The sequence below is a fragment of the Struthio camelus genome, chromosome 2 (genome assembly GCF_040807025.1).
Source record: "Struthio camelus isolate bStrCam1 chromosome 2, bStrCam1.hap1, whole genome shotgun sequence".
Classification (NCBI taxonomy): Eukaryota; Metazoa; Chordata; class Aves; order Struthioniformes; family Struthionidae; genus Struthio; species Struthio camelus.
In genome coordinates this window covers 133,312,301-133,339,714 of record NC_090943.1, presented here as the reverse complement: position 1 = coordinate 133,339,714, position 27,414 = coordinate 133,312,301, and the positions used below count along the sequence as shown (strand labels likewise).

Here is a 27,414-nt window from a genome sequence, read left to right as displayed (position 1 = left end):
CGGGCCGGGGTGGCTGGGGGGCGGCAGGCCCGGGGCTGGCGGAGGCCCGCACGTTTCCGCGCCGCTCCGCGGAGCCGCCGTGGGAAGGGGCCGGGGCCACCAGCTCCCCGCTCGCCGCGGGGACGTTTCCACCGGGTCAGCTGGGATGAAAGCGGGCTCTGAGCTACACATGCCGTTCCCAGTTATAGTACTGCTCTTAAGGAGCTGAACTCTGAGGTTTCGGTTAACCTCTTTTCTTCTTCTCCCACTTCTTCAGAGCGACGTTACCAGGGAGCGGTCTCTTCTCTGAGCTCGGCTTGAGCCAGTGTGAGTTAACAGAGTGGGGGACGACAAGAAGACAGAAGGAAGAAAGAAAATGCTTTTCGCTCGTGTTTACTGCTGCCTTCCTGGCTTTGACTTTATGCTCGCTTGCTCCCTCCTTGCTTTCTTCGGAGGGGGAGTGGATGGGGGCGTCCTGGGCAGGCTAGAGGTGCTGTCCCTCCCAGCGCCTCGCTCCCGTTACTCCGCACCAAGCAGCGTCGCTGGCGCTCGGCACGGAGCGAGCTGGGCCGGTCCCCGAGCAGGTCCTGCAAACGCCTCTTCGTGCGAGCTCCGTGTGTGCCGGGGGGAGGAGGAGGAGAGAGGCTCCCCCCCGCCCCTCTCAGTGCCTGATAGATCGCTTCACCAGAAAGGAACATGTCCCCCTTCACAAGAGAGTCTTCCTACAGCCCCACCAAACCGAGACCTCCACCAGCCTCTTCCAAACACACCCTTATCCTCTGCGGCCAGGACAGCTCCCTTCCCCCGGCCCTGGCCCCTTACCCCGCTTCTGAGCCTGAAATTGTCCCAGCATGAGTGACATTGGCTTTCCTAATGTAATGACTTATGAAAGATATAATCATGTGTTAAATTGAATCCTCCGCTTAACTGTTAATGGTGTGCTCTGGGCACATTTACGTATTAGATGCTATGGTAACTAATTACCACTAGAAGAAGGGATAATACACTTTCCAGACTTTGACAAATAATTATGAGTGTTCACATCCCTGCTAGCAGCAGTTGCAGCGGATCTGCTGGAATGAGTAAGTGAATAAATGAATGGGTAAGTGAACTTGTGTGCATGGAGGGGACTAGATAATGAATAGTGGTCAAGTGAGTTTTCTTATTAAAACCTTTAATGAAAATGTGATTTAGGGTGGAAGGGGAAAAAAGTGCGACGCTGCCTCTAACGTAATTAAATCGCGTAATATAAACATCAGAAACATAAATAAGTTTGCTTTTAATTAAAACGCAGCAGTCAAAGTAAATTATTCACGTGCTCGGAAACTTTACAGCAATTAACACTTTTTTTTTGGGGGGGGGGGGGTGATGGGGGTAAAACAAATGAGCCAGGACTCCGCTGACTCTCTCCAAGATCATTTGTAACTTTGATTTCGCCCGCTGCCAATAGGCCGGAGGGCGACTGAGATTGAAATCAAGTGGCGGAGCAGCTCCTCGCCGCAGCGGGGCAGGACTCTGGGGAAGTCGCGCTCCGCTCAGTCCCGACCCCCGGCCCCCGGCCCGGCCCCGACCCCCGGCCCGGCCGGCCGCCTCCGCGCTCCGCGCCTCCGCCGCGGCTCGCCCCGCCGCCGCGCACCGCGTTACCGCTCGGCGGGGCGCTGCCCCCCGGTGCCGGGCGCGGACGGGCGCCGCTGCCTCCCTCCCTGTCGGCAGAGGCCGGACAGACTTGCCGGAGCAGGGAGCTTCTGCCCGTGCCTCGGCTACTGCCGGCGGACTGCTGCTGGGCTCTGGAGCTAGCGGAGCCCATCGGAGGTTTAACACTGGCTCTTCCTCCTTCCTACTAAATATTGAGCGTTGCTTATTCAGGTGCAGCAGGGGTTAAGTCGCTCATGCAGTCTCATCCCTGCCCGCTGCTCCGGGGTACTACTACCCCGGCCCGGGACAGGAGGAGGCAGGAGCCGGCTGCCCCTGCCCCGGCCTCGGCTCCGGGCGTGACTCGGGCGCCGACGGTAACTCCTAGCCGTCGGTCACATCGCAGAAGGGACATCTGCTAAATGAGCAAAAGGCTGCAGCCAGCCTCATTTCCCCGTAGTCACTCATCAGCTCCGTGTCACCGTGCCGCCCCCTCCGAAGCGCTTTGGAGGGGATTTGCAAGGGGAACTTGGCTGGTTCTCCAGCCTCTGGAAGGGTTAAATCCTTCCCCAAGCCCCTAGTTGCCCTTGTCCGCTCAGCCTGATTCAGAGACGTGCAATAAAATATGAAGCAAATTTATGGTCTGTTTCAAGCACTTTACTGCTGTATTTTTAAATTCATACATGCACATATAAGAACTATGATCTGTGAATAATTCGAAATGCTATGGCAAAATGATGCATTTTAGATCAAACATAACCGTTTTCCTACATAATTGTCTCGGATTAAAACAAAAAGAAAGATACATTTCGAACAGAGACAAAGCTGAAAATCTAATGACAGCCATAAACTGCTAGACAGTCATAAATTAACGTCTTCATCAAACACTGAAGGGATCAGCGCTTATCTAAATCAACAATTATTTCTTCCAAGAAGTTGCAGAACAGATTGCCCCTCTAATACTATTTTAAAATCCTCATAATTGAGGATTAGGGGCAAACAATCGCCTTTCCAGAGTAACCCTTCTTCCCTGCACCGAACAAAGTGCCAAGTGCCTGAGACGGGTCCGTTAGGAAACCTGCTGGGGGGTCCTGTCCCCTTGTGCCACTCCGGCATCCCTTCAGGCACGAGTTGCTTGCAGGAAGGGGCGGCAGGAGTCTTCTTCCTCCTCCCCCCTCCCGGGTTTTTGTAGGGAGTGCGAGGGGCTGGGAGCCCTCCGAGGAGGGAGCGGGGGAAGCGCGCAGCACCGGGGCGCAGCCGGCAGCGTTACAGCCGGCAGCGCAGAGGGGCTGCAGCCCCGCGCACCTGCCCTGCTGCGGCACCAACCCGGCGGGGCTCAGCTGATGCCCGTCCACTCCTGCGGCTCGCACCTTCAGCGACGAGGAGCGGCAGTCACCTGCGCCGCCTGTGTGGTGAGACTCTGCTATAAAGATTTCATTTTTGGAAGGCAACTGAAAAATACAGTTCGAAGACAGTCAGCTCATTGGCTCACGAAATGGATTAGACGAGGAAAGACTTGCTGCTTGCATGAGGCTAGCGACTAAACTATTTGGAGGAAAGACATAGCTGGAAAGATGAACTGAGAAAAAAAAAAGTATTGTCAAAAGTCACCACGGGGCATGGTGACTTACTGTCTTTTACGTTGCTCTATCCCAGAACCTATACTTTTTTTTTCCAGCTTTGCTGTACTCTCATTGCTGTTTGAAAAAAGATACAAACCAAAACATTAGTGTCAAAGTCAGTTTAACAAAATACTGCAAGCTATAATACCGCAATGCTCATAGCAGGAATAGGTGAAGCTTAGGCTTATTTTAACTGTTTGTATTGGTGTAAATAGTTTCGAAGACAAGCACATTTCTGCTATTACAAATGATGCATTCACACAACCTCAGTACTTGAGATCCTAGGGAAGCCTGCTGCATAGCAAAACCTACACAGATGTAGTACTGAGGATTAACTGACAGGCATCCCAATACATTTTAATTCTTTGCTTGCAAATTAAAATACACAAATTTGTATTTTATATGCTTATTTATATGCAGCAACCATTTTTCATACTTACTACTATTTATAAACTTATGCATTAACTGAAGGATCATAATGGTTTTTGCAAGTTGCAGTTTTATATGGAGTTTTTGTAATTAGATCATTTTCTGATGTGCTGTGGATAGCAGGACATGACCAGCCATGATGCATGGGCAGGTTTAGGTTATGTACAGAAAAAACTAATTCACTTTCTATGCTCTGAGAGTTAAATAGCTCTATTCATATAAATTAAGCACATCATGCAGAAATTGATGTCTCAAGTACTGTTAAAATACAATGCAATTTAAATAACTTCAAGAGAGCATCTAGTGTCAAAACAAATATTAGATAAAATACAGTGTTAGGAGCTACTGTTAATCTCCCCAGAAAGCTATCTTTCAGACCATCAAGGAAAGTTCACTCAAAAAATGTGCCCTTCAAGAAAACTTCTCAAATAACATGACTTTTTATAAACTTCAGTAACTTTCTAAATAATCTGGAGTTAAAGCAATTACAAGGTTAAAGCAATTACAAGGTTAAATTTGCAGGTTTACCTTTTCTAAGACGCTTCTTCAACAAGCCTCACAGACATACCTGACAAATCTTTCTGCATGAAAGAATGAAGAAATAGTGATCTCTTTAGTGGACAGCCTTCGTATTAAATATGTACTGGCAGAATTCAGCAGCTACAGTGATACTCAGAAAACCTAAGTTGTGCTTTGCTGGTGCAGTGCTTCATATTGCAACAATTTTCATTCATTTTCCCTTCTTTAAAATGAATCATCTAAGAGGACAGAACATTTTACACGAGGCAGTATATCTTGTAGTTCCTTGCAAAAGGAGAAGGTAAAGCCTAAGAATTATATTTGAAGATCAATGGTGGACGTCAAATCTTCATACTAATTTTGAATAATATCATAAGAATGTCAGAAGTCTCACTTTTCTTGCTCCTCTGGTAAGAACGCGCTGCAGTTTGGTGAGGGTAAAACAGACTTGATCATTTCCTAAATTCAAAGGAGTTGGTACATGACAATACTGAATTAATGACTTTTTTGCCTTACAAAAATACCTTCCAAGCTCAAGCAACACAAAAATGCCATATGCTGAATAAATCATTTAAAAATTAAAGGAATAGTTGTGAATCTGCAAGAAAAGTGTAAACGTAAGGTAGGAAAAATACGATGCACAGTCATTCAATATTAAAATAGATATATTCAATTTTATTTTGTCTTTGAAATACAAAATTCACTTAAGATGTTAGATTACTAAAATAATTGAAGTTTCAATAATCTTGCTCAGAAATTCACAATATACCTTATTTGAACTAAGAGCCTTAATGATGGATATTAACTATTAAAGGAGAACCTAACCATAGTTCATCTATATACATAATGTCAGTTTGCACAGTTAAGAGAGTTATTCACAATCTTTTGAATGTCAGAAAGCTCAATGATAAAGAAATAAAAGATCATTTATAATTCTACAAGTGAAATTCACAGGCCACTAGTTACTCATAAAAATATCAATGCTGGTAACAGTGACATGCAACTGGCTCAAAATTGTAAGCTAAACAACATCTCTTACGTGGTTTTGTATTGGTACATTAGGACATACTGACAGATGGGGAAGTCTGAGTCGTGAACAGGTACATGTAGATTAATATGATCCTTTGAGTAGTCTAACAGTTTGATAAAAGACAGTTTACAATAGCTTACAGCAGTATCAAACACCAGAATCAAAATGGAGCACATACAATCTGCAAATTAAAATTAAAAAAAAAATCACATTTTAGCATTCACATTAGTTCATACGGAATTCACTTAAAATGTCTTTTCAGGTTCTCTAAAGGGCTGCACTGGCTTAGCACAGCAATCCTATATCAGAAAAAAGGTGAATTTTTTTTTTTTTTGTAATAGCACAAGAAAATACCATTATAGACATAGGTAGTAACAGCTTACTGTGAGAGGCTGGTACTGACCAGCCAAGTTTTTTAAAGCTGATCAGTTAATGCACCATTTCACTAGAGGAGTAACTGAGGAATTCAACGGACAGCCCCATCCTCCTCCAGGCTCACCCATGAAACGGCACAGGCTACGCCTGCCCCGTTTGCCAATGAAACAGCCCAGCACTGCTGGGCTTGCAGGGAGCTCCCGCTTCTGAAGCTCAAAGGAGCGACGAGGAAGCAAAAGGCCTGACTCTCTTCTGCCAATCCACCCCCGTAGCAGCGGTGGCAGCTTGCAAACTGCACTAAAGTCTCTACTTAGATGATCTGGCCACTTGAGTGCCCTGGTGACAGATGCAAAGAGCTTGTCACTCCTGGGTTCAGAGGGCACCATCCAAAATCACATTGCTGCCTACGTGATGAAACAAACCTACAGACACGGCACTCCACTTCTGTGCAGTAAGTTCCAGCCAGCTTGGCTCCAGCTGGGACCTGCAGGGACGGGCCTGCTCATGCCATTGCGCTGCTTCGGTTGGCGGAGCAGGATACCAGAACCACAGGCCTTTCACTCCCTGCTCCCCCGGCACGGACTCATCCCTGGTCAGAGCAGCTGCTGACTCCAAATGAGTCACCTACTCTGCTGCCAAGTAGATGATCCGGAAGAAAACCCGGTCCCACCATTTCCTCTTTTCTGCTCTCACACACATGCCTTTTAAGGGAGAGTGAGGCTTACTCTACTGCAGGTAGAGTATGCTAAGATAGGCAGACCCTAACTTAGTGATGCTGGCAGCATTGGTTGGTAGGAAAAGTAATCTACCAGGACATTTCTTAGGTTCTTGATGCAGCACAGGTTACTAGGGGTACAGTTCTAGGACAAGCTGTGCAGGTCCTGCTTTGTTGAAAGTTTGACTAATCTGGTTCCTGGGGGAAGGGGGAAAGTAAAGGCAACCAACTCGATCCCCAGCCCAGTTTTCTCTCTTGTGTTGTGAAGAGTGCTCTCCAGTCCCAATGGAAGACCTTTAAGTGCCCTCGTGGAGTTTTCCTTCAAACCCTTGTAAAGCTTCTGACACTTTTCCTAAATGGATGTGTGCCTACAGACTGAATTTGCTGGTTTGGAGATAATCTAGTTCTTCTTTTAATTTCAAAATAGATACTATACAAACCGATCAGCAATTAATCTGAAATTACTAATGATTTGCATGCACTTCTGGCAGAGTCCCATTATGTCCTACCCAATTATGCAGCAGCCTGTGATATTCTAATTCGAAATCCTAAAAATAGAATAAAAATACAAAAAAAAAAGTCTTATGTTTAAAACAAATACCTACTGTTATTTTCACAGTTGCTTCAGGTTTGTTTCAAAGTTGGATGCCAAAAAAAGATTTATCATAACTGTGGTATGAGACATTTTACAGCTTACACTTAAGCAATTAATGTACTACAGTCAACAGGGTAATGATATCAATGTTTCCTCTCAATAAAACAAATTCTAATGTCCAAACTGGATTGTGAGCTATGGCTGAGTAGAGAATAGCTCATGTACTTACCTACAGAGTAACTGCAGCAGTAACTAACTTGAATATAAGAATCTTTCTATAAAAACAGATTTTTATTCTACGGCACAAAGCAATAATCAGGTTTTGCTGCTGAATAAATGTTGAACCAAAGTTAAGGCACTTAATCAACTGCAAAGCCCATTTAATGTAAGTATACTCCAACACTGGAGACATTATTGATATTATATATGAAGAGAAAATGCTTATCCAACATATCTCACAAAAGCACAGTTTTCTCCTCTGAGGTCTTGGAATGCAGCTGTGGCAATTTCTGAAAGCCTTTCTACTGACGCTTATTTAGTGAATGTGCTTTACACGAATAACTGAACAGTCTTAGACACAAATAATAATCAATAGTTCTAATCCTTAGTATGCACGTAGCAGTTTCCATCCATAGGCCATCAAGTGCTTTAGAGATTAGTAAGATTTCCCGTTTTAAAAGAAATGTAAGACTGAGGAACAGGGAATTTCAGCGTGTCGTTCTCAAAACTAGCTATTACCACTGGGTAGAGACATGTCAGGCAAAAGTTTTCTGAGGTCTGTTGTCTTTTGCACTGAGCAGAGTGCCAGGGGCTTTTTTTGAGCACCATGTCTCTGACAACACCAATGCACAGTATGCCAAAAAGGCAGCAGCGCAAGCAATGCAATCCTGGAAAAGGTGATCTTTTTAATGACTTGTTTGACAAGCACTGAGAATTTTCCCCAATGCCTTTGGGTACTGCAGCTCCAGATGAACCAGCAACTCACTCAGCATCTACAGGGCAAACGTGAATTTATGTTCACCTCTGCAACACCTCTGTGGTTGGCTAGCTATTTAGAGAAATGCAAATCCTGGCACAGACTAGATTAAGGGTTGGCTAGCTAAACTAACCTTCTCTTGCAGCAACTATTCATCTTCCAGTTTAACTTCTACGATTGATGACTGTACACTTGGGAGCATGAGGAGAAGTCTTGTTCATGTACAGCATTATTACTCAGCAGCCGGCCATGTGGGCACACATTTTGCTGTCACATCCAAACCAGAGGATTCTTAGGAACACAGGACAAAGCCCACTGACATAGCTACTCTCCCATTACAATTATCATCTTGGCATATTGAGAATGGACAGGCAAGAGAATTCTCATTAGACTCTGAAGCGATGGCTGGGAACAGAGATAGGGTCTAAAAATCTTCTTACAGCCTACACACTAGGAAATTCATTTATGAAAAAAGATTTTGTCACCCAGTCAAGCAGGCTGCGCAGCCAATACACAGCTAAATTCTGTGACTGCCCAGGGTTTTCAGTTGGTCAGATTTTGGCCCCAAAGAAGAACATGTTTGAAGAAGGTATGAAGCATCAATAGGAAGTGTAACACAATTGACGTGGAGACAGTTATTCGGTATTATAGGACTTTAGATCTTCTTGCGTTTAGGCTTATTGTCTAGGTTATGCAATACTATTTAGAATATAACTCTAAAATATATTAAAAAATCCAGGAAAAAAGTGTCAATCACAAGTTAGCTCACTGTGAAAGAGGAGGGCAATTTGGCTTTTAGATGACTAAAACCCTGTATTAGCACCAATTAACTCAAATTCCTTTATGTTTGTCTTTTTTCCCCTCTTAAACCATCAAGAAGGTTGAACTAAAGACTTAGGAGAGGTCATCTCCAACAGGAACCACTGATGCAAATAACTTTCCAATTTGTAAGCAGATAATTCCGTTTCCAAACAGAGGCTAGACTACTCTGCCTATGGATAACTTAGACACATTAAAACACCATTAAAAATAGTTTTAGAAATCACACTTGTCCTTAAAGACCTCTGTCATTCTTTTGCTTTTTTGGAAAAACTAACATACACAAGAAATTGTCAGAAGAAACTAACAAACAGACGTGTTACTAGTAAAACAGTAAGATAAAGATAAACAGAAGGTAATTTTTGAGATGATAGCATCATTTCAAACAGGCTCATATATTTTCTCCCTGAAGAGTTCACTTTTGTGGCTCAAAAGCCAAAATACGTAATTTAGGCTTGATCTAGAGTCCATTAAAATCAATAGAACTTCCCCTCTGACGTTAATGGACCACAGGAAAAAAAATCACAGATTTTAATTTCTTTGCTTTGCACAAACAACAAAGCCTTCACCCTCAGTACATACCACTGAAGCCAGAGATGTGTCCCTAGTAAGACACTCCTGAAAATCATCCCCCCACCCATCTTCCACTGCATCTCCTATTTAAGGACTAAGACACGTAGGACCATGAAGAGAGCAGGATAAATAGAAAGTTAGGATGATAATTATTAGAAATCCTTTCCTTCCAGGGAATATGTCACATGGGGAATATGTCACCCATACAGAACTTTAAGTTCCCCCTTTCTTGCTGTTATGTTTCTTTGAGCAGATGCAGTGATGATGCATCCAGACGGTAAGTATATGGGACCTCTCAAACTAAAGAGAGGGAACCCTGTTAAGGAACAAAGCCTTTTGGCTCAAAGGACATCTGTGCAGTGTACCTCAATTATCAAGTTTCCAAGGAGTCCAAGCGGTTCCCAAGATACAGCTGCTGAGCCAAGTTTCCCATATATACAGCCTGGATTCAGCTTGAGGTCAGCCTCCCTGTAAATCCTGCTCTACTCATGCCCAAGAATTCAGGAATCCTTCTTGGAGGCACACCGGGCTATTTATGCAGCCCAGCTCTAGTCATCTCACCTCACTATGAACTCAGGCAGGACAGGTGGAGGTTGCATGTCCCAGCATCTGACATTCACCTCCAGTTCAAGGGCTTTTCTCCTTAGAAACAAACAGGAAGGAGATGAAAACAGAGGGAAAAAGCAAACATTCCCAAAAAATATAAAGTAGAGTGAGGAAACAGAGCAAACACTGAGATTAGTGGAAGGCATATAGGCAGCCACTCACTTTCTTAAGGACCTTAGCTTGTAACGAAAGGCAATATCAACATTTGGCAGAAGGATACCAAGGCCCATACGACTGTTGTCAAGTCTGACAGCTTTGTTTTCCACTAGTTCTACATCAAAATGAGCCAAAAGCAAGAAAAGAAACATCTTCATCTCATTCATTGCAAGGAACCTCCCTGGACACATGCTGATCCCAGAGCCAAAGGGCATTAGGAAATATTTCAGTTTTCTTCCTGCTTTGTAGAATGTGGTTTTCTTCTTGCCGTTTTCTATGTAACGATCAAACTTATACTCCTGAAAACAAAAGGGAGAGAGAGAGAACAATATGTAACAAAACAGTTACATATGAGTGGCTCTGTTTGTGTGATGTTAATGTTTCTAAAACCCAGAAAATATGATAAAGAGCAAGACAAGGAGCTGACAGCTTCTCCTTTTTCGTTGGTTCCCTCAAGTTTCATTAACTCACGTTATCTTCCCTGCAACACTCCTTAAATTCACTTACTTAGCTTAGCTCTTTTACATCAGGCTCCTTCAACTTCCACATCTCATCCACTAAATGTCTGGCCCGTATTGACTGTAATTAGATTTTGACCGCTTTGTAGCAGGGACAATGAACCTTAGTGGAAGGACAATTTTCTTGTAAAGCATCATATGCACTCAGTGTGGTACATACATCATGAATAAGAATAATCTGCCAAAGTCTGCAAATGTCTAGGAATAAATTAACGCATTGCACTTATCTTGTTCTTGCAAGGTAGAGTAAAATCTATCCTTCTGCACCCAGTGGTGCAGATTATTCAAAAACCAGACCTGATACTTTGCAGTCAATTTTCCCTCCAGTTGGAGATGGTTGCTGCTTAATTTGCCACATGTGACCTTCAAATGGTTTGCTCTGGAAGCTGTGTGCAGAGCAGGACAATTGCTAGTGAATGACCATTATAAAGAGTGTGTTTTTTAGGGCTTGAAGTTGTGCTTGTAACTTAGGTTCCATATATTGAACACCTTTCTGATAATTTTCCAATAGCAGGATCACTGTTTAGAGATAATTCATGTTTTTGAATGAAGGAGATCTGGCAATCCTCACTCAGTCAACAGCAAATTAACCACTTATAAAATCCTCCTGCATGCTTTGAATAAAAATGACAGACACTTCTTGCTTATGGTCACTCATTAGCATTTGTCCTGCTTTGCATACATCTGCTATAGCACCAGCCATTTGGAGCTGGCTGGGAATAAGTCAGTCAAAAAGAAACCACCTCAACTGATTAAAAAATAAAACAAAACAGAACCCCAAAAAACCTCAAACGACACACTCATATGATCTACCTACTGTATTAAAGACTCTGAAAACCCTGCACTGAAGGTCTTGCTGTCGAGGAAAAGAGTGGTAGGAGAGGTGGCTTATGAGAACTCATTTCACAGGGTAATAAGTACAAGGTGCACTGGAGGGGATGTAACTTGCTGTGTTGAACATCAGGAGCTTTTTTCTCTAAATGGCAGAGGCTTGGATTTTCCATGAAGTTAATGGGGATACATGTGTGTTTCCACTGAGAAGCAATTCTTCTCAGCCTCTTTGAACATTTCAGCCAAGAGGAAGCATGTCTTTTTTTTTTTTTCCTGGTAAGTTATAACTTCCATGTGAAGTAACACAGTAACAAATGAAAACCCAAAATATCATCTCTTCCTTAAAAAAGATTCACTTTTTGAAATTTAAATCCTGCTGATCTATAAAAGCTGTGCTAAATATGAACTGTAATAGCTTTAAAATGAGCTCTTCACTTCACTGGAACATTTCCAGAAGGTGCATTCCTGGTGTCTGGAGCTGCTAAGGACTTCGATATGATACACATCCTGGACCAAACCTTATGCTTTCTTGGATTCTTACGAGTCATCTGAAAGCTGAAATTGATTTAAAAAAAATCTGCTGTCTAAGAAACTTGAAAAGCAGAAAAAAGTATGACATAAGAATGGAGCCAATGATAACAGTCACATCAAACCCATGCTTTTGTCATCAAAATCAGCAGGACTTGCTATTTTTTGCTTAACCAGGGAGCTGGCTTTTAAAGAAAGACTTACTTCTGACAACAAATGAACTTTCAGGCATTCACAGAGGCCTCTGTGGAAAGCAGAATGTGGATGGTGGTGGGGAAAAGGTGAAGAGACACTGAGCAAGAACAGGAGGCAAAGGTCTGAGTGGATGGCCTGTTAAGAGTATTATGGAAATCAAGCAGTCTCATATGACTGGCATAAATCTACCTTTGCCATGTCTTGTATTCAGCTTTGTTTGGGAAGCCAACACGTAGCGCTTCCTGCACAGATAATTCATTGTATGGGAACTACAGAATTCACTTGCTGAGTTCTGCAAATTTAGTTAGGATTTAGAGGTTCACTTACCCACTTTACAGAAAGTTGACTCATTTATTTTGGCTTTGAGTGAAGAAAGAGGTCACCAATATCTGCTTATACTTTTACAATATGGTGCCAGAACAGAACATGGCTTAAACCTAAATTTATGTACCCAGGATGAAAGCATTGCTACAAAATTATCGCACCAAGCTGCCTGTTTTCCCAAGAAAGTTTTCCGTAAATACATGACAAGCTCAAGACTGCACCTTTCAAAAAATTCAATCTCCATCTCTATCTGATCCTCAGTAGTTATTGTTGAAAGAACACTGCATATTTTAAGAAACAAACAGAACAGTGATTTCCCCACTTTTCGAGAGGGCCCATGTGCTGAAATCAATGTACTCTGCAAAGCGTGGATTGCTCATTCACTATCAAAAAGATAAAATATATGAACTAAAGCTGTACTGTGAAAGCGGAGCAGAGCTGATACTAAGCAGATATATTCAAGCAACAGAAATATGCTAACATATTCTGACAATTATTGAGTAAGGAAGTGGATCAGTTACCACACTGATGCTTTTGGTCTAGGACCTAAACAAACAGATGGACTTTTGACAATCAATAATGTCCTCCAAAATAAAGTGTTAAGAATAAAATAAGAAAAAGCTTATTTGTTACTTGTTTCTTTTTAAGAACAAAAATATTAATCAAATATTTGTCAAATATATGGATTATGTTTTTAAAACATTAATTTTCTCAATAACCTCTGTCTTCCTTTTTGGGTGGGGTACAGACTGTTGAGCCCTACTTGATGTAATTTCCATTTTTGTGGCTACTGTGTTCATACCTACAACTATGCTTAGCTCCTACTAACTCCTACACATTCCACACCTCCTCTCACCGACTCCAGGGGCATTCCTGTGCAGCAAGATGCTATCCTGCACTGACGAGGCATTTCAATCTAGTCTTTCCTCTGCAACCCCATATGCACATCTTTATCCTTAGATTACTGAAAAGGAGAGCCTCAGGAAGGAACGGCTCTAACGTGGATTTTCTATAAACATGTAAACAAGGCCAATGTACTTTCCAAAGCAGAATTACGATCTGAAATGCATTTTTGATTCAAGTAACAAGTACTGAAGTCAGTACGTTTGGGAGACAGCTATTTGCTTAGAGAAATAGGGATGAGGAATGATTCAGGTATAAACTCTTACCTCTCAGGCAGAGGAGGCCTTTAATTGCCCCATTTTATACACTCTCACTTCCTATACGGCACCCTGGACTGGGGACAATAATCCTGCGGAACAACCTGCCAGAGACTAGGACTATTCAATTTGCATGCAGGTGGTGAACTTCTGAAGCCGTATTAAGGCTGAGGCAGGATGGATTAATTCTGAGTCTTTGATACTCATTAACTCGAGCTTCAGAAAAAAATACATGGAGATGACACTATTACCCTCAGAGCTTCACTGCAGAGCAACAGCTTTACAGTCTCAAGTTCACAACGCTCTCCTAATTGACCAAGAAGGGGTGAATCCCTATGAAGAGAGGTGAAAAAGCATACGGCTCAAGTAAGACACTGCTATTATAGGGCTTCAGAGAGTCAATGATGCTTTGGGGGCACTTAGCTAAATGGCCCACATTATTTGCTATTTAAACCACCTTCTATTATTCAGCCCTCCTTGGGTATCAAATGATCCACTGCCAAACAAAACCCACATTTAGCCTAAAGTTTATGGTAGTCAATGTGCAATTGTCAATTCCTTTGAAAGCAGTGGCAGTCAGTCTCATCACCATATTTCTCTCTTCAGGCCATGAATCCTTTGACCTATAGGGCCCTAGAAAATACATCTGAAAGTAGGAAGATTTGTTCCACAAGAAGGAACAGCATTAAAAAAAAAAAAAAAAAGCTATCACAGAAGGCCTGGCTGCCGCAATGTGCCTGAAGTAGGAAGAGTAGCACCAGCTGAATGTTTACCTTAGGATCTTCATAGACCTCAGGGTCCATGTGCAAAATCTGAGGGTAAAGGGCTATCCAGTCTCCTCTCCTCAAACTGACTTCCTGATCCCCTTCAAGCTTGAGAACAAAATCCTCCTGGCTGATGCGAATGTTCATGGAAGACGAGCACATTCGTAAACTCTCGTTTAGGGCACTCTCTGCGATTAAACAAAAGCGGAGGGGGGAAGCATCAGAAACATGGGAGATGACTGGGAGTTATACGTGGCTACAGCTGCTGAATCTCGACAGGTTTAGCAAGGCAGGCTAAAGGGGAAAAAAAGGGGGGGGGAGGGAACACAAACAAAACAAAACATAAACCAGACACCACGAGGAGGTAATAAACAATCCCGCGGGGTAGGGGGTGGGGACTTGCAATTCTGAACGTTACGACGTAATTCTCACTGATAGTTCTGAGAAATCTTGTCGGCTGTAGGCAGTACTGAATTTTGGGTGGAAAGCCATTATTCAGGCATCACGTGGAAAACAACACAATCAAAAGACACGAATACTTTATGCATTTACATATATTTTGGAGGTTGCAAGCAAATACCAATCAAAGCATCCAAGGAGCCATTTAGCTTGCCTTTCAAAAGCTGTTGGATACAATGGCAGGACTATACGTTAGAAAAAGCATTTTCCTCGTTCTGTAGTCATTCTGAAGATTTTTAAATTTATTTATTTTGTTTTCAGTGAGCTATATTGCCAAATGATAATGTCTATTATGGTCAGAGTGAATGAAAACAATTCATTATTTGCCTAGTAATTTTAGGAGAGAAAGACACTTTTAATTGACCAAGAGAAAACAAAACATAATTCTTTCAGTACTAGGGAAAGCAAGATTATTTCTATTTCCACCATCACATCCTGGAAGGCTCCAGAAGCTGAATGTCCTTGCTTTCCCAGTGGCCTTCACCTTTTGCTCCTAGCACGACAGATTTTATGGCTAATTTCCGGCAATTTATCCTGGCAGTTTGAGGAGGAATTCCTTTGGGAATAATATGCATAATTTGCATAAATCATTCTGATAGCATGTATATCAGCATGTAGCTCCTGTCTAGGGCTGCATCTCTCACTTTGTAATCAAAACTGACTATTTTTCCACCAGCGTGTATGGATGCTGTTACATGTGACTTGATTCCTTCTAATCATCAGTGTGAAAATGGCCTAAAATAGGTTTCATTTTCACATAACAATCCATTTGTGTTTGTATTTATGCTTTGTGATATCAGATAAACCTTCTCTAAGCGTTCAGCAAGGCATCGTAACCCCCGCACCCAAAAGGTTACTTTATCAGAGACAGTAGCTACCCAGTGTAGATGCATCTGAAAAAGATAATAACAAACGTTCTTTCACTAAAAATTAAATCTGGTGCAGCATGCATAGCAAATAAAGTGGCACTGGATGCTTTCTTGCAGGAGGTTTTTCCTTAAGCGTGCATTTGTCTAAAGAAATGAGGCTGCGGTCAGCTTTGTGTGGCCAGCGCTGTGATTCAATGTGACGTACAGTGAGTCTGTGCATATTCTTTTGGACTGCCTTCGTTACTATAATCAGGCAGAGTCAAATCGGCTTGTTGGTGACGAAGCCAGAAAAGAACTCTGGTTCCAGAATACGGCCTCTACTGCGGATAGCCACAAGGCACCTGACACGATAGATTTCAACTGGCAGCGCTCTGGCAACAAAACTTTACACGGTACAAAGAAGGGTCCGGCCTCGACTCTTCGGCTGTCTCCAGCCTTCGAAAAATGCAGCTCACGACTCCGCATTAGCCCACGATTCGAAAATGGTGGCTGACATACGTAGCAACACCATTCGCGCAAGAAATCCAGTGAGGAAAGGGGAGGAGCGGGGAAAGAAGAAACGAAAAACAATTATTAAACCGCGGCCGCGAAAGAGCAGGTTTACGTTTAGCAACACGAGCGATGCAGTCCCATGCCATCGGCTGACGTCCGCCCAGAAAGCATGGCAGTCTGTGCCCACCGTCGTATCACAAATGACAATTGGGCAAGCATATCTTATGCAGAAGTTAATCACAATAATGGAGCACAAAGTGTGGCTTAGCGGTCAGATCGTAAATGACAAATCTGTTTTACCTTCCAGTACCAGTTATGTGTGGAAGGCGAGCTTGGCTCTAGCTCTGAGCGATCATGCCGATAATCATTAGATGACAAAAGTAATGAGTCACATTATGATCAACAAAGGAGAATGGCGCTTCTACGGGTTTGCAGGCGAACATTAAAAAAATAGACAGCCAGCTTTCTACAAACGCCGTACAAACGCTGGAGCTGTGCATCGAGAAGGATGACAACTGCACAATAAAACTGCAGCCTTTACTTGCAGTTGTCATAGTTCAGCAGACACCAGCCATTGCTGCTGACAGACCAGCTGGGTAGCTTGGGAGGCCTTCCATTCTGCACCATGAGGTACAGTAAATTATCCAGCACGGTAGAGCAACATCTGTTTCTGTGCTAGTGCCGAACAAACAAGGCAATTTAAAGCATACCAAGGGATAACCAAGCAGCAAATGAACATGACCCTCATTTTTTTTCCCCCCTTCTTACACACATGAGATGCTAAACTTCACTGTACAAGCGCTACATAAAGAAGCCAGGCTGTTGTTTGATAAGGTGTTGTCAGAGAGATTTTACATATTTTGGAGAGAGAGAGAGGGAAAAAAAAAAGGGAGAGAAAGATAGTATTGTTATTCTTAGAATCCTCCCACTTCTCTCTTCATTTCTCTTATACTAACGCTAGCACTCAGCTTCCAATTCATTCTAGATTTTTTTAAAAACTGTTTCAATATACTTATAAATATTCAGTCTTTAAACCCTAATTTGCTATACTTAGTTCACATGCCTTCAAGCATTTGTCTTCCAATTTCCACTGAATAAATGCGTACTAATGAGAAATAGAGCAAGCTGCTGAGGCAAAGCTGGGTGACTTGAGCCTGGCCTGCCACCAGCTTGTGATAGGCAGGCAAATTGAGTTAAAATGAAAAGTCTTGTCAGCTGAAATACAACATGGTAGCCAAACAGCAAGCTGTCAATCATCCAGCCAAAACAAGGGACTGCAGGTAATAAAAGGTCATTGTGAATCGTAAGTGTATTTGGCTTTCATAGGCAAGTTAATTTTAATTAAACATGATCTCTATCTGTAAATGTTTTATAAAACTTATTGTGCATAATGGATTGTTAATTTTATACTAACACATAGCAGGTAATACGGTACTATAATTATTAGAGTGTATTATAGGAAAATAGCTACTGAGAATGCAAAGATTTAGGGGGGGTCATTTAACCACATGCATCCTGGTGTGCCAACATAAATGACAATCCCAAACAAGTATATTTGCATCTTACTAAGAACTAAATGGTACTGCCCAGCCCATTCCAGGAAAATATAGCCATTTATTTCCAAACCAAGCAGCAACTGGAATGCTTACCATTTGTGCTACAATTACATCCTCTGTATTAAGCTCTTTTGGGGTTTCTACCTTTTCATGTATATGAAATGGTTTTTCAAGCTGCGCTGTTTTTGCAGGAAATATCTGGAATTCAGCAATGACCTGAGGCAAGAATACTTCACAATCTAAATGAATGAACTAATATTAAACAAACAAACTAACCAATCACGCCGAGAATTAAACACACACTAAGTATATTTCTGCTTTACCTTTTGCATTTCCATTATAGCCATAAAACTGACAGACCATTCTCATGTACCGTTTACCATGTTAGAGCTCCACTGCAAGTCTTAACGACCAACAATATATGTTACTCTGCTCACACAAGTAAGTCTGTTTTGGTTTCTGAAAAAGTCTTACGTAGATAGAACAAAAAAAGTGCTGCCCTAGAAATGCCATAGGGAAAAAAAAATAATCGGGGCCACAGTTTTGTGAAAAGAGCCAGTAATTGTTGTGGGTTGAAAGGGTTTTATTTTTTTTAGTCATACACCTGTACTTTGAATTTAGAAGTAAATCAGGACATGTTGTTCCCTAGACCAAAAGAATCTGATCACAATAACAATGCTACTTCTTGAGAAAGGCTTTTTAGCAATTCTTGCTTGTTCTCCAAAGCATGAGGAATCCAAAAAAAGGCTCTTGTTAGAGTTGGCCAAAAAGAGGACGGAGAATCAGAGCACTTAAAACAGGAGAATGAGATGACAAGGTGATAAACATACAAGAATCCCACCTGGTCTGTCTTACTCAAGAGCAGGGACACAAATTCCCACTTTTGCATGCTCTGGGTTGGTAGAGGCGGAGAAGAAAGATGAAAAGCTCATTCTCACACGTTTTGGTTAGAACGCTATTAGTGCAAAGGCAGTGGTCACCCAAAATGTTCTTTTTTCACACAAACTGCAAGTGCCGATACTGGGAATGTTTGATGTTCAAGCAGTACAACCTGGACCTTTGTCCCTCCTATCTATCCATTAACAAAACATCCCTTTTCACTGAAGAATGAATTTAATTCACTTATGGTACATATTTTTTTCTATTTTTTTTTTATGGGATAGTATCCAGTCCTTTATGACTTAAGTGCTAGAAAAATTGAAATCTAGCTTCTGTTCACATCACATTCACTTCAATGCAATTATAAAACTTAGCAAAAGTGCTAAAAGAATATTTTAAGGTAGAATATGGCACTTTCCCCTCAACACATAAATCAAAAATTTACAGGGTACTTTAAGAGTTCAAGGAGCATCAGGGGGATGACACGGTTAATGTTTTAAACTGTTCACTTCATACCATTTTGCACCAGATGGTTTTAGTAAGGTACTTTGACTTGTTTGATACCTTAATAGCACTGGATACAAATAATGAAATAGTCACCTCACAAATTCCTTGTCATACTGCATCACTTTTAAAAAGCTAAACAACATTTTAAACCTGAAAAATGGACATCTCGGACTCATGTATGCTTTCATTTTCCTCATGCCTATGTTTCTGGGGGGCTTTTTGTTTTTTTTTTTTTCCTTGCCACTCCCATTTCTGTCTCCAAATACAAAATAAATTTGCTCTTGATCTTCTTAATGATCTTTTTCTTTTGCTGGTAACACTTTCTTTTTTATTATTTCCAGGTGGCTACTAACTTGGATGTGAAGTCACTTTACTTGAGTGAGGTGCTAAAAAGCACCATAAATACTTAGAATATCATGTTATTCTTAAGAAGTGTCCTTGTCGCCAGATATCTTCCCCATCATCAAAAGCATTCTCTGTCAATTAGAGGTAAATCTTCACCAAAAACAGTTGTGACTCAAGATGAAACCAGGTTACTAGACTCACACTATAGGACTGTAGGATAAACACTAATGCTCTAACAAAAAGTAACCAGCATTAGTTAGAGCTGTGTTATGATAATCAATTCAAATTTGAACACAAAGGTCTTGATACATATATCACGTTAGACATTCCTGGAGAATAACCGTTATTATTTATATCCAAAGCAGCCACCGTAGAGCAGCGTCTCTGTACTGCTCCACTGCTCTGTCTTGACGCAGCTGCCTTTAAGAGTGGGACGTCAGTTCAGGCCACGAGCTAGCAAACATGTAGACATGAGCTCAGTCCTAACAGGAGGCTGGCTTTATTATTCAAAATAGAACGAATCTGCAGCCTTTATGTTTTCATTCAGCTGTTGTCTATCCTGCTAATATTACCTACGGATATTTTCAGAGGCTTAAAGGTTAGGTACCTACCTGCTAGGAATATCTATGAAAATTGTCCTCTCTCCTTACCTAGTCTAATTTTAGTGTTCATTTTGCCATTGCCTGCGCACTAAGAAATAAAACGAAACCATCAACTGATGCTGTGAAGGCCTATCCAGCTCCTGGGTAAAATAACTTCTAATGGCAACTGGCCATTTGAACCACTGATCTAGAATTGAAAGCCCAAGCTCTCATTTGGAGCTCTCTGTTTTGAATTAAGGTAGTTTGGTGAATATTGAAAGCACATTTTCTAACCTGTAAAGCTTTACCTTCCTACGTTTAGTTCAGAGACATAGCTAAACTGAAGCCTGCTTTAAAAGTGTTTTGGTTTTGTTAAGACAGAAATGGAAAGGAACTGCTTGTGAAAAAATTATATTTGCAGTTAAAATTTGCAGTTACTTTAATTTCAGGAAGGGTCTTTCTTGGCAGCACCATATAGAAGTATTTGAAATGCATTAACACTTCGGCAGATGCTCAGAATCAAACAACTTAATAGGCATCAACTTTTTTTCAAATTATTGCAAAGCTTCGATTTAGCCTTTTGCATACCTTGCATAGTTAATTACCTAGGCTTTAATGTTTACATGCAATGAGAGTATCTACAGCTATAAACTACATAATTTATAATTGATGTAAATGGGTGTTATTATGTCAATTAGGCAGCTGTGTCCTCCACCTTCTCAGTAAACAGAAATGAGTGATAAACTGAGTTTGCAGGGAGAGACCCTCTTTTCTTCATAACAGATAAAAATAAATTACCTAGGTAGACCAGGTTGTCCAATTGTTCTCTGGTGAGGTGGATGTTATACGTAGGCCCTCTCTTTTGACCTGTTGACTGCAGCAAATGGTCAATCTCGTCACGCACCGCTGCAAGAGCTTCTGGGTGCCGCAGAAGATAATACATGGCCCAGAATGTAGCTGGAATCGTGTTTCCCACAGAGGCCCACAGGAAGGCAAAATGATGTGCTGGGAGAAAATAAGTGAAAAGGAAGATTAATAGCGTTTATTACACTGATTAGATTTGCAGTGTGCTAATTAAAAGATGTTAGGACACAGACCCAGCCAAGGATCAGTGAATGCTAATGAGGACCAATAGGCTTCTGAAGTCTAATTTTCTGCTTAATGAGAATAGTTTGAAATGTAATGTCGGGGGGGTGGGGGGAATAAGGGGAGTAAATGCAGCTCAGTTATAATCTTCCTCATTATCACCATTAAGTATCTTGTTTTACCACCTCAGCACAAAAAAAAAATCAATTATCATAGAGGGTTGTTTCAGAGTAAAACATTTTATCATTAGCCAATTAGAAAGAACATAAAAAAATTTCAAGGTCGCCATTTTGCCTTTTTATTTCAAAGGTCTATAGTAAATTATTTTATTTTAGACAAGCAATCATTCATAAGTTTCCTACCTGCTTTGTCATAATCTCCGAGCAGCTCATATTTCTCAAATATATCTCGTCTGGCTTGGACCACTTCTGACCCTCCCAGCCATTTTGTCATGTTCTGAAGTGAAAAATGATGTATAAGCTCCTTCCGAACCTTCTTGGTAGCTCCTAGCAACTCAATTGGTATGTTTGCAGCTAAATAGGGAAAGCTGGCATCAAACTTGATAAATTTGTCTCTGATTTCACTAATAACTTTGTGGCCATCTGCAGCAGGAACTCTTCCATATAGTGTTACAAAACTGGCTTCAAACATTACAGAGCAGCAGAATTTGTACATTTTTTCTGTTTCCCAATCTGTTGCTTGTGAGCATTTCCATTCAAATATATCCTGGAGATTTTTCATCATGTGGTCAGAAATTATATCCAAAGGCTTGCCTTGTAGATACTGGTAGATTCTATGTAGGTTTTCTTTAAGATCTGGGAATTTGGCTTTAGACAGGGCTGGGTAGTCAAAAGTTTTGGAAGCCATTTTATTAGCAAATTCATGGAATTCAAGTTGCTTGCTATTTCGGATGACATAGACATATTGAAATGGGTCCATGATAAAGGTAATATATCTACCTGAATAGAAGAAAAGAAAAAAACAGACACAAGCACTTTTGTAATCTGGTGACGTTTTCAGAAGTAATAAAAATTACACATAGCCGATGTCTGTGCCACGTACTAAACACACAGAAAATTCCGAAAGCAAAGATTTGTAAAGAAATCTGCATTAAAACAAAAAAAGGAAGAAAAACCTAATATGTAGCACATTTTATTTTGCCTTGGAAAAGAGACAACATTGATTCCTTCTGTCGGGATGCAGATTTTACCTCTGTACGTTTCTATGGCTCTTCTAAAAACAGCACGAAGCCATTCCAGTGTAGACTCATCTACTGTTTTTGACAACAGTGGGTGACCTGTAATTATGTCTCTCTGGAATAAAGCATTTAATAAACTGGTGTAACTCCTGAAAATAAATATGGAGTCACAGCACCATTTGAAAACTGTATTTTTTTAATAGCAGGAAGAAACACACCCATTTCACCTGACCAGAGGGAACCGAAAGGGACGGACGGCAGTGGAAGCACGTTTCCTAGGTAGCCTCTTGTGGAGCAGATGACACAGAGACCCAGCGGGCAAGGGCAGCTGGTTACAGCTTCAACGGGACGTTGAGCTCGTTCCAGAGCCTGCTGTAGTCAGCAGCATTTTGGACAAGCACGGGACTCCAGCAACATACAGCCTCTCCGCTGGAGGAGCCCTTGTTATGTGACTCACCCTGCAACCCCCCAGCATTTAAAGACCCTCTCAGGACTACTTTTTTCCTGAAGTTCTGCTACCTTTTTATCAAGAATTTGTAAAATGAATACCCCCAGATCTGATTTGGAAGCCATAGCTTACAATGGAGTCGGCTATTGTTTTTAAAACGTGTCCTGCTTTGGGGTACACCCTCCCCTAGCACTGTCATGCACTGTGTCAGAATGCACTGACAACTTCCTATGCTTCCTGCTGTGCTTAATCACATAGCGTAGTACTACCTTCAGCTGCGTGCACAAAGGAACAGAATTACATCCAGTTTGACGCCTTTTAAAGTTGCCCATGCAAGAAAAATTCTGCGGTTTCCCCCCAAGCTTTAAGTCAACTAATAATAAAGCGCATTTTGGTGAACTATCATGAATCAAAATGTTAATACTCCTAAAGCATAACTAAATCTTAAGTCTTTATAGATGATTCCCATGTTAAGCCTAAATTTAGACTTCCTGATTCTTAACTGGTGGACAGGCACATTAGGGAAAAAGGATACCCATCAAAATGTACACATACTCTGTGGAATATCCTAGCTATAAACCCGGAAAAATATCAAAGCTTACAGCACTCACAGTCTAATTCTGTCTCACTAAAGGGACAAAATCTCCTCTGATTTTAATGGGAACACTATATGCTTAACTAGGACCAAATTTGGCTCTGTGACAGATGTCCTGAGATAAAGTAGTCACTACCACTAAAAATGTCAACAAGTATCCATGGTTACCATATAGTGATATTTGAATTATCATAGTTATTCCCTGTTCTGACTTGTATACACTCACACTGCTCTGTGATAAATATGGGCGCATTCTGGACTTTCTTTGCAATAACCAGCTGGCATAATTTTCGCCCTGATTACATCCACTGCAATCCCAATGAATCAGTAAGGAAACACAAATTAAGACAGAATTCGACCCCCTTTTTTGTCAACAGTGTCTGAGATTTTTTTAAGCTACTCGTAGAGTTTGCTTTACTGTAACAAAAAAACCATAGACATAAATATTTTTTTTAAGAATATATACAGCAAGAAATTGGCAGAGCAAAGAGCTAAACCTGAGATCCTCAGTTCCCAGTCCTCTTTTCTGACCATTTCTTCCTTCCCAAATCACAGAGACTGATAGAAATTTTTTGGTCTCAACTGCTGCAGGATCTTTCCACGTCTTTGCTAGAGTCCTAGAATTGCTCTCTTTTTGCACTCCTCTCCCTCCAGCTTTCACACACTTTCATGCTCTTTATTGAGACTACCATCTTTGTGATCAAAGCTTGGAAAGAACGCCCATTGGAGCAATTTTTAATAAATAGATTTGGAGTGTTATTAACCCTAAAGATGAAAGCTGGCTCCCTAACTTTGCGTTTACAGGGTAAACAATTTAAGTTAAGATTTTTAATTAATATTAATTTAAACCATCTGTCCACCATCTGCTTATTTCTGATGCAAAATATGAGTTTCTTTGTGATCTTTAATCAGACACTTAGCAAACGCACATCAATTCTTATCATTTTTAAGTAAGAAAATGATTTCCAGAAAACGAGTTTTCAGACATACAAACTATTTTAATAATAATTTTAATCAAAACTCACTTTATGATAGCACAATTACAAACTTTGGAAAAGAAAACCTCTGATAAACAAGAATACCCCAGGTCACAATTTTTATTATTCTCATCAGGTTCCTGTGAGTAAAAAGTAAGTATGTACCAGAATGTAATTCATTTTGTGGAACGAATTCAGCCTCCAGACCACATCACTGCAGGTCAACAGTGTATATATACACATAAAACAAAATACCTTTATTACTGCATTTATTAAATGTCTATATAGTCAGAAAAGTTGAACCTTTCTATAACAAAGGCAGCTCGTTTCTCCCAGAGAACCTAATTTCAATTCTCTTAAGTAGAAAAAGACCAACCTAGACTAATTAATTGCAGTTAGAAAGTTGTATTGTAAGAGTAGGAAGGGCAGCCTTTAGCAATCACAATCACAGGTGCACACAGAGGCCCCACACAGCTATGCCACTTTCCAGTAAAAGATAAATGCAAGTATTTCCTAAATTTTCCAGTTATTATTCAGCGTTTTAAAACGCAGCTTCCCCTCATGACTTTCCATTGCAGCTGATCCCAGGAACTAACTCTTAAAAGTAGTCTTCTCTGAAACAAACCAAAATCTTGATGCTCGTGAGTTTCTATCTGACTGTAGGTAAAGGTAAATTGCCAAATCAACCCAAACTTGAGGCAGATCATAAGCTCTCCAAATCAGGAAACTTTAAATATTGAAACTGTTTATAGAGAAACCAAGCCTTTCCCTCTTGGAAAGAAAAAGTCCCTCTGTAAAGAAAAAGCAGGTAGATATGCCCATATAGAAATGTCACACTTCAAAACCCTGTTTACTGTACTGAGCTATCATATTTAATACCATAGAAATAAGTCAAAATAGTAGATCTATACTCGTTTCTATAAAAAGTGCTTTGATTTTTTTCAGTATGGATACAGACAACTTACACTTCCTTTTCCAATCCTTCAATTTGCCTTACAACCATGCTGCAAATATCCTGATTATCTCCATTTAGTTTACACAGCCTCCTAGAAATACAAGATTGATGTGGAAAATATGAAAACTGTCCACTTTGGTAAATCCTAGCACAGAACCTAGTATTTGTATGATAGTAAAGGAATTACTCTAATAATGCATTCTAGATCTTTTTAATGTTAATGATGAAAGACAAGCATTTCGTATGGCATATAATGATAGATGTAATTTCAGTAATGCTTGCAGCAGACTTCAGCTTTGTAAGGAGTTAATGTAAATTACTTTTTGCCTAAGACAGAAAAATGTGATATGTTACTGTAGGTATATTATGATTAAAAAAAAGGAATGACTTATTATCATGACTTATTAGCATTACTTATTATCATGAAACGTGTTTAGCAAAAAAAGTGTAAGACAGACTATTTTATTAAAAAGTGGACTTACTTAGTCTCATAGATAGTGTGGTAAAATGCAGCATCATTCCTAGCAATATATCAGGAGAAAGAAATGAAGTTTTATGCTGAGAAAGAATGAAAAAACTGTTCAAGTTCTTTAAGTTCTTACCTAGCTGGCTGCCTATATGTTGCTGGTCCTTAACAAGTAGAAAGGTTGGGTTTGGAAGTACTATCACCTAAGAACAACACGCACTCCCTCTCTCTCCCCTCTTTTCCTTTTCTTTCTTTCTTTTTCTTTTCCTTCCTTTCTTTTTTTTTTTTTTTGAAGACTATCACATTTACGTAATCGTCCTCTTATTAGGAAGATTCTGCTGAACTGCTGACAATGATGTACAGTAGTGCTTCGCCGGTATGACGTCTGGGGAAAACGATTCTGCTGCACCACCACACAAAACCAATTAGAGAACTATTTTCTACGACAGGTCAGGAATTTACATTGTTTCTCATAGAAAGATGTGCTTTTTAATTTCTTTATTAAGATGACATCCATGTCCCTTGTAACTTTTAGGTATGACAATCATTTGCTCATCACATGGGAAAGTACAATCAGCGAAATCGCATTACCGGTACGGGGCAAAGCCAGAAACTCCAAGCATCGTTCCACATTTTCCAAATGAACTAGTTTGAGAACCAATAATTAGAACAATATATATTGATAGAATTTTTTGACAAGACCTCTAGTTACTCACCAGGGGGGTGAAGTAATGATAGTACATATACAACAGGCTATGTTATGTTTGCTGCACATACAAACATTGTCTTTGTCAAATCATTAAGACATCTAGAAATCCTGTATGTCTTGGTATCGGGACATAATATGAGGTACTAAGCTTTTTCTCCTTTTTTTTTGAGTTGTGGATGGGAAACTGTTTCGCCTTGGTGAAGTCTTGATGGTCAATATTTTTATACTGAAGTGAATATATCCAAAAGTAAATTTAAAATACTATCATCTCTGATACGACAAATTCACAAAATCAAAGATTTCCCCATATAAGGCTGAAATGATGTCAATAACTCACTCCGTTTATCTCACTCTTTATCAGCGACAGCTTTCTCAAAATACTAAAACATGGGGAGACAAGTTAAAGTGCAGTTTTGTTTATCATGCAAATAGAAATCTGCTAAACTAAATTACAGTCATAGATTGCTTAAACATACAAATCTCTAAACACAATCTTATGTAAAAGAATAAAGACGAGAAAGAGAAATAAACACTTGATTAAATACATCAGGGATTATGAATTATGACTGTATTAGCTTTATGAATGTACTAAGTCTTTGAATTACAATTATTATTAATCTCTATTCCTAACAAGCAATTACTGTATATAGTGTGAAGGTACATTAACAATAAAAAATACTGTATTTTAACAGAAGTTCATCCTGTAGGTAGACTGAATTCACTCTCAAGACGGGAAAAAACCTGAACATGTCAGTTTCAAAAGAAAACAAGGAATGAATAGAAAAATCACACATTTAGTAATTTTTAAAAATGCTCTTTCATAGGAAAACAGAACACATTTTGTAACAGGAAGAAAAATTTTATTAATTAACACACTGCCTGCAATTTACTTCATTGATTTTTGGGGAAAATTATTTTTTTTGTAAAATATTAATTAGATGGAAAA

At 40.4% G+C, this 27,414-nt stretch overlaps 1 protein-coding gene and 1 long non-coding RNA gene across 6 annotated transcripts in view; one reads left to right on the top strand and one right to left on the bottom strand.

The window, feature by feature from the left end:
- The first annotated feature begins 1,015 nt into the window (after positions 1-1,015).
- Positions 1,016-26,843, top strand: LOC104143161 (uncharacterized). Its single transcript, XR_693858.2, has 3 exons — positions 1,016-1,081; positions 19,450-19,597; positions 22,522-26,843. It is a non-coding gene; the product is annotated as an uncharacterized lncRNA (long non-coding RNA).
- Positions 4,836-27,414, bottom strand: part of CYP7B1 (cytochrome P450 family 7 subfamily B member 1) — a 126,547-nt gene continuing 103,968 nt past the window's right edge. For all 5 annotated transcript variants that reach the window (XM_068932610.1, XM_009673499.2, XM_009673505.2 and 2 more), the window contains exons 3-6: positions 21,483-22,079; positions 20,833-21,039; positions 14,356-14,534; positions 4,836-10,325 (exon numbers count right to left, since the gene is read on the bottom strand). In XM_068932610.1, coding sequence (XP_068788711.1) covers positions 10,029-10,325; positions 14,356-14,534; positions 20,833-21,039; positions 21,483-22,079 — 1,280 coding nt within the window. In that variant the 3' untranslated portion in view covers positions 4,836-10,028. The remainder of the gene's footprint in view (positions 10,326-14,355; positions 14,535-20,832; positions 21,040-21,482; positions 22,080-27,414) is intronic.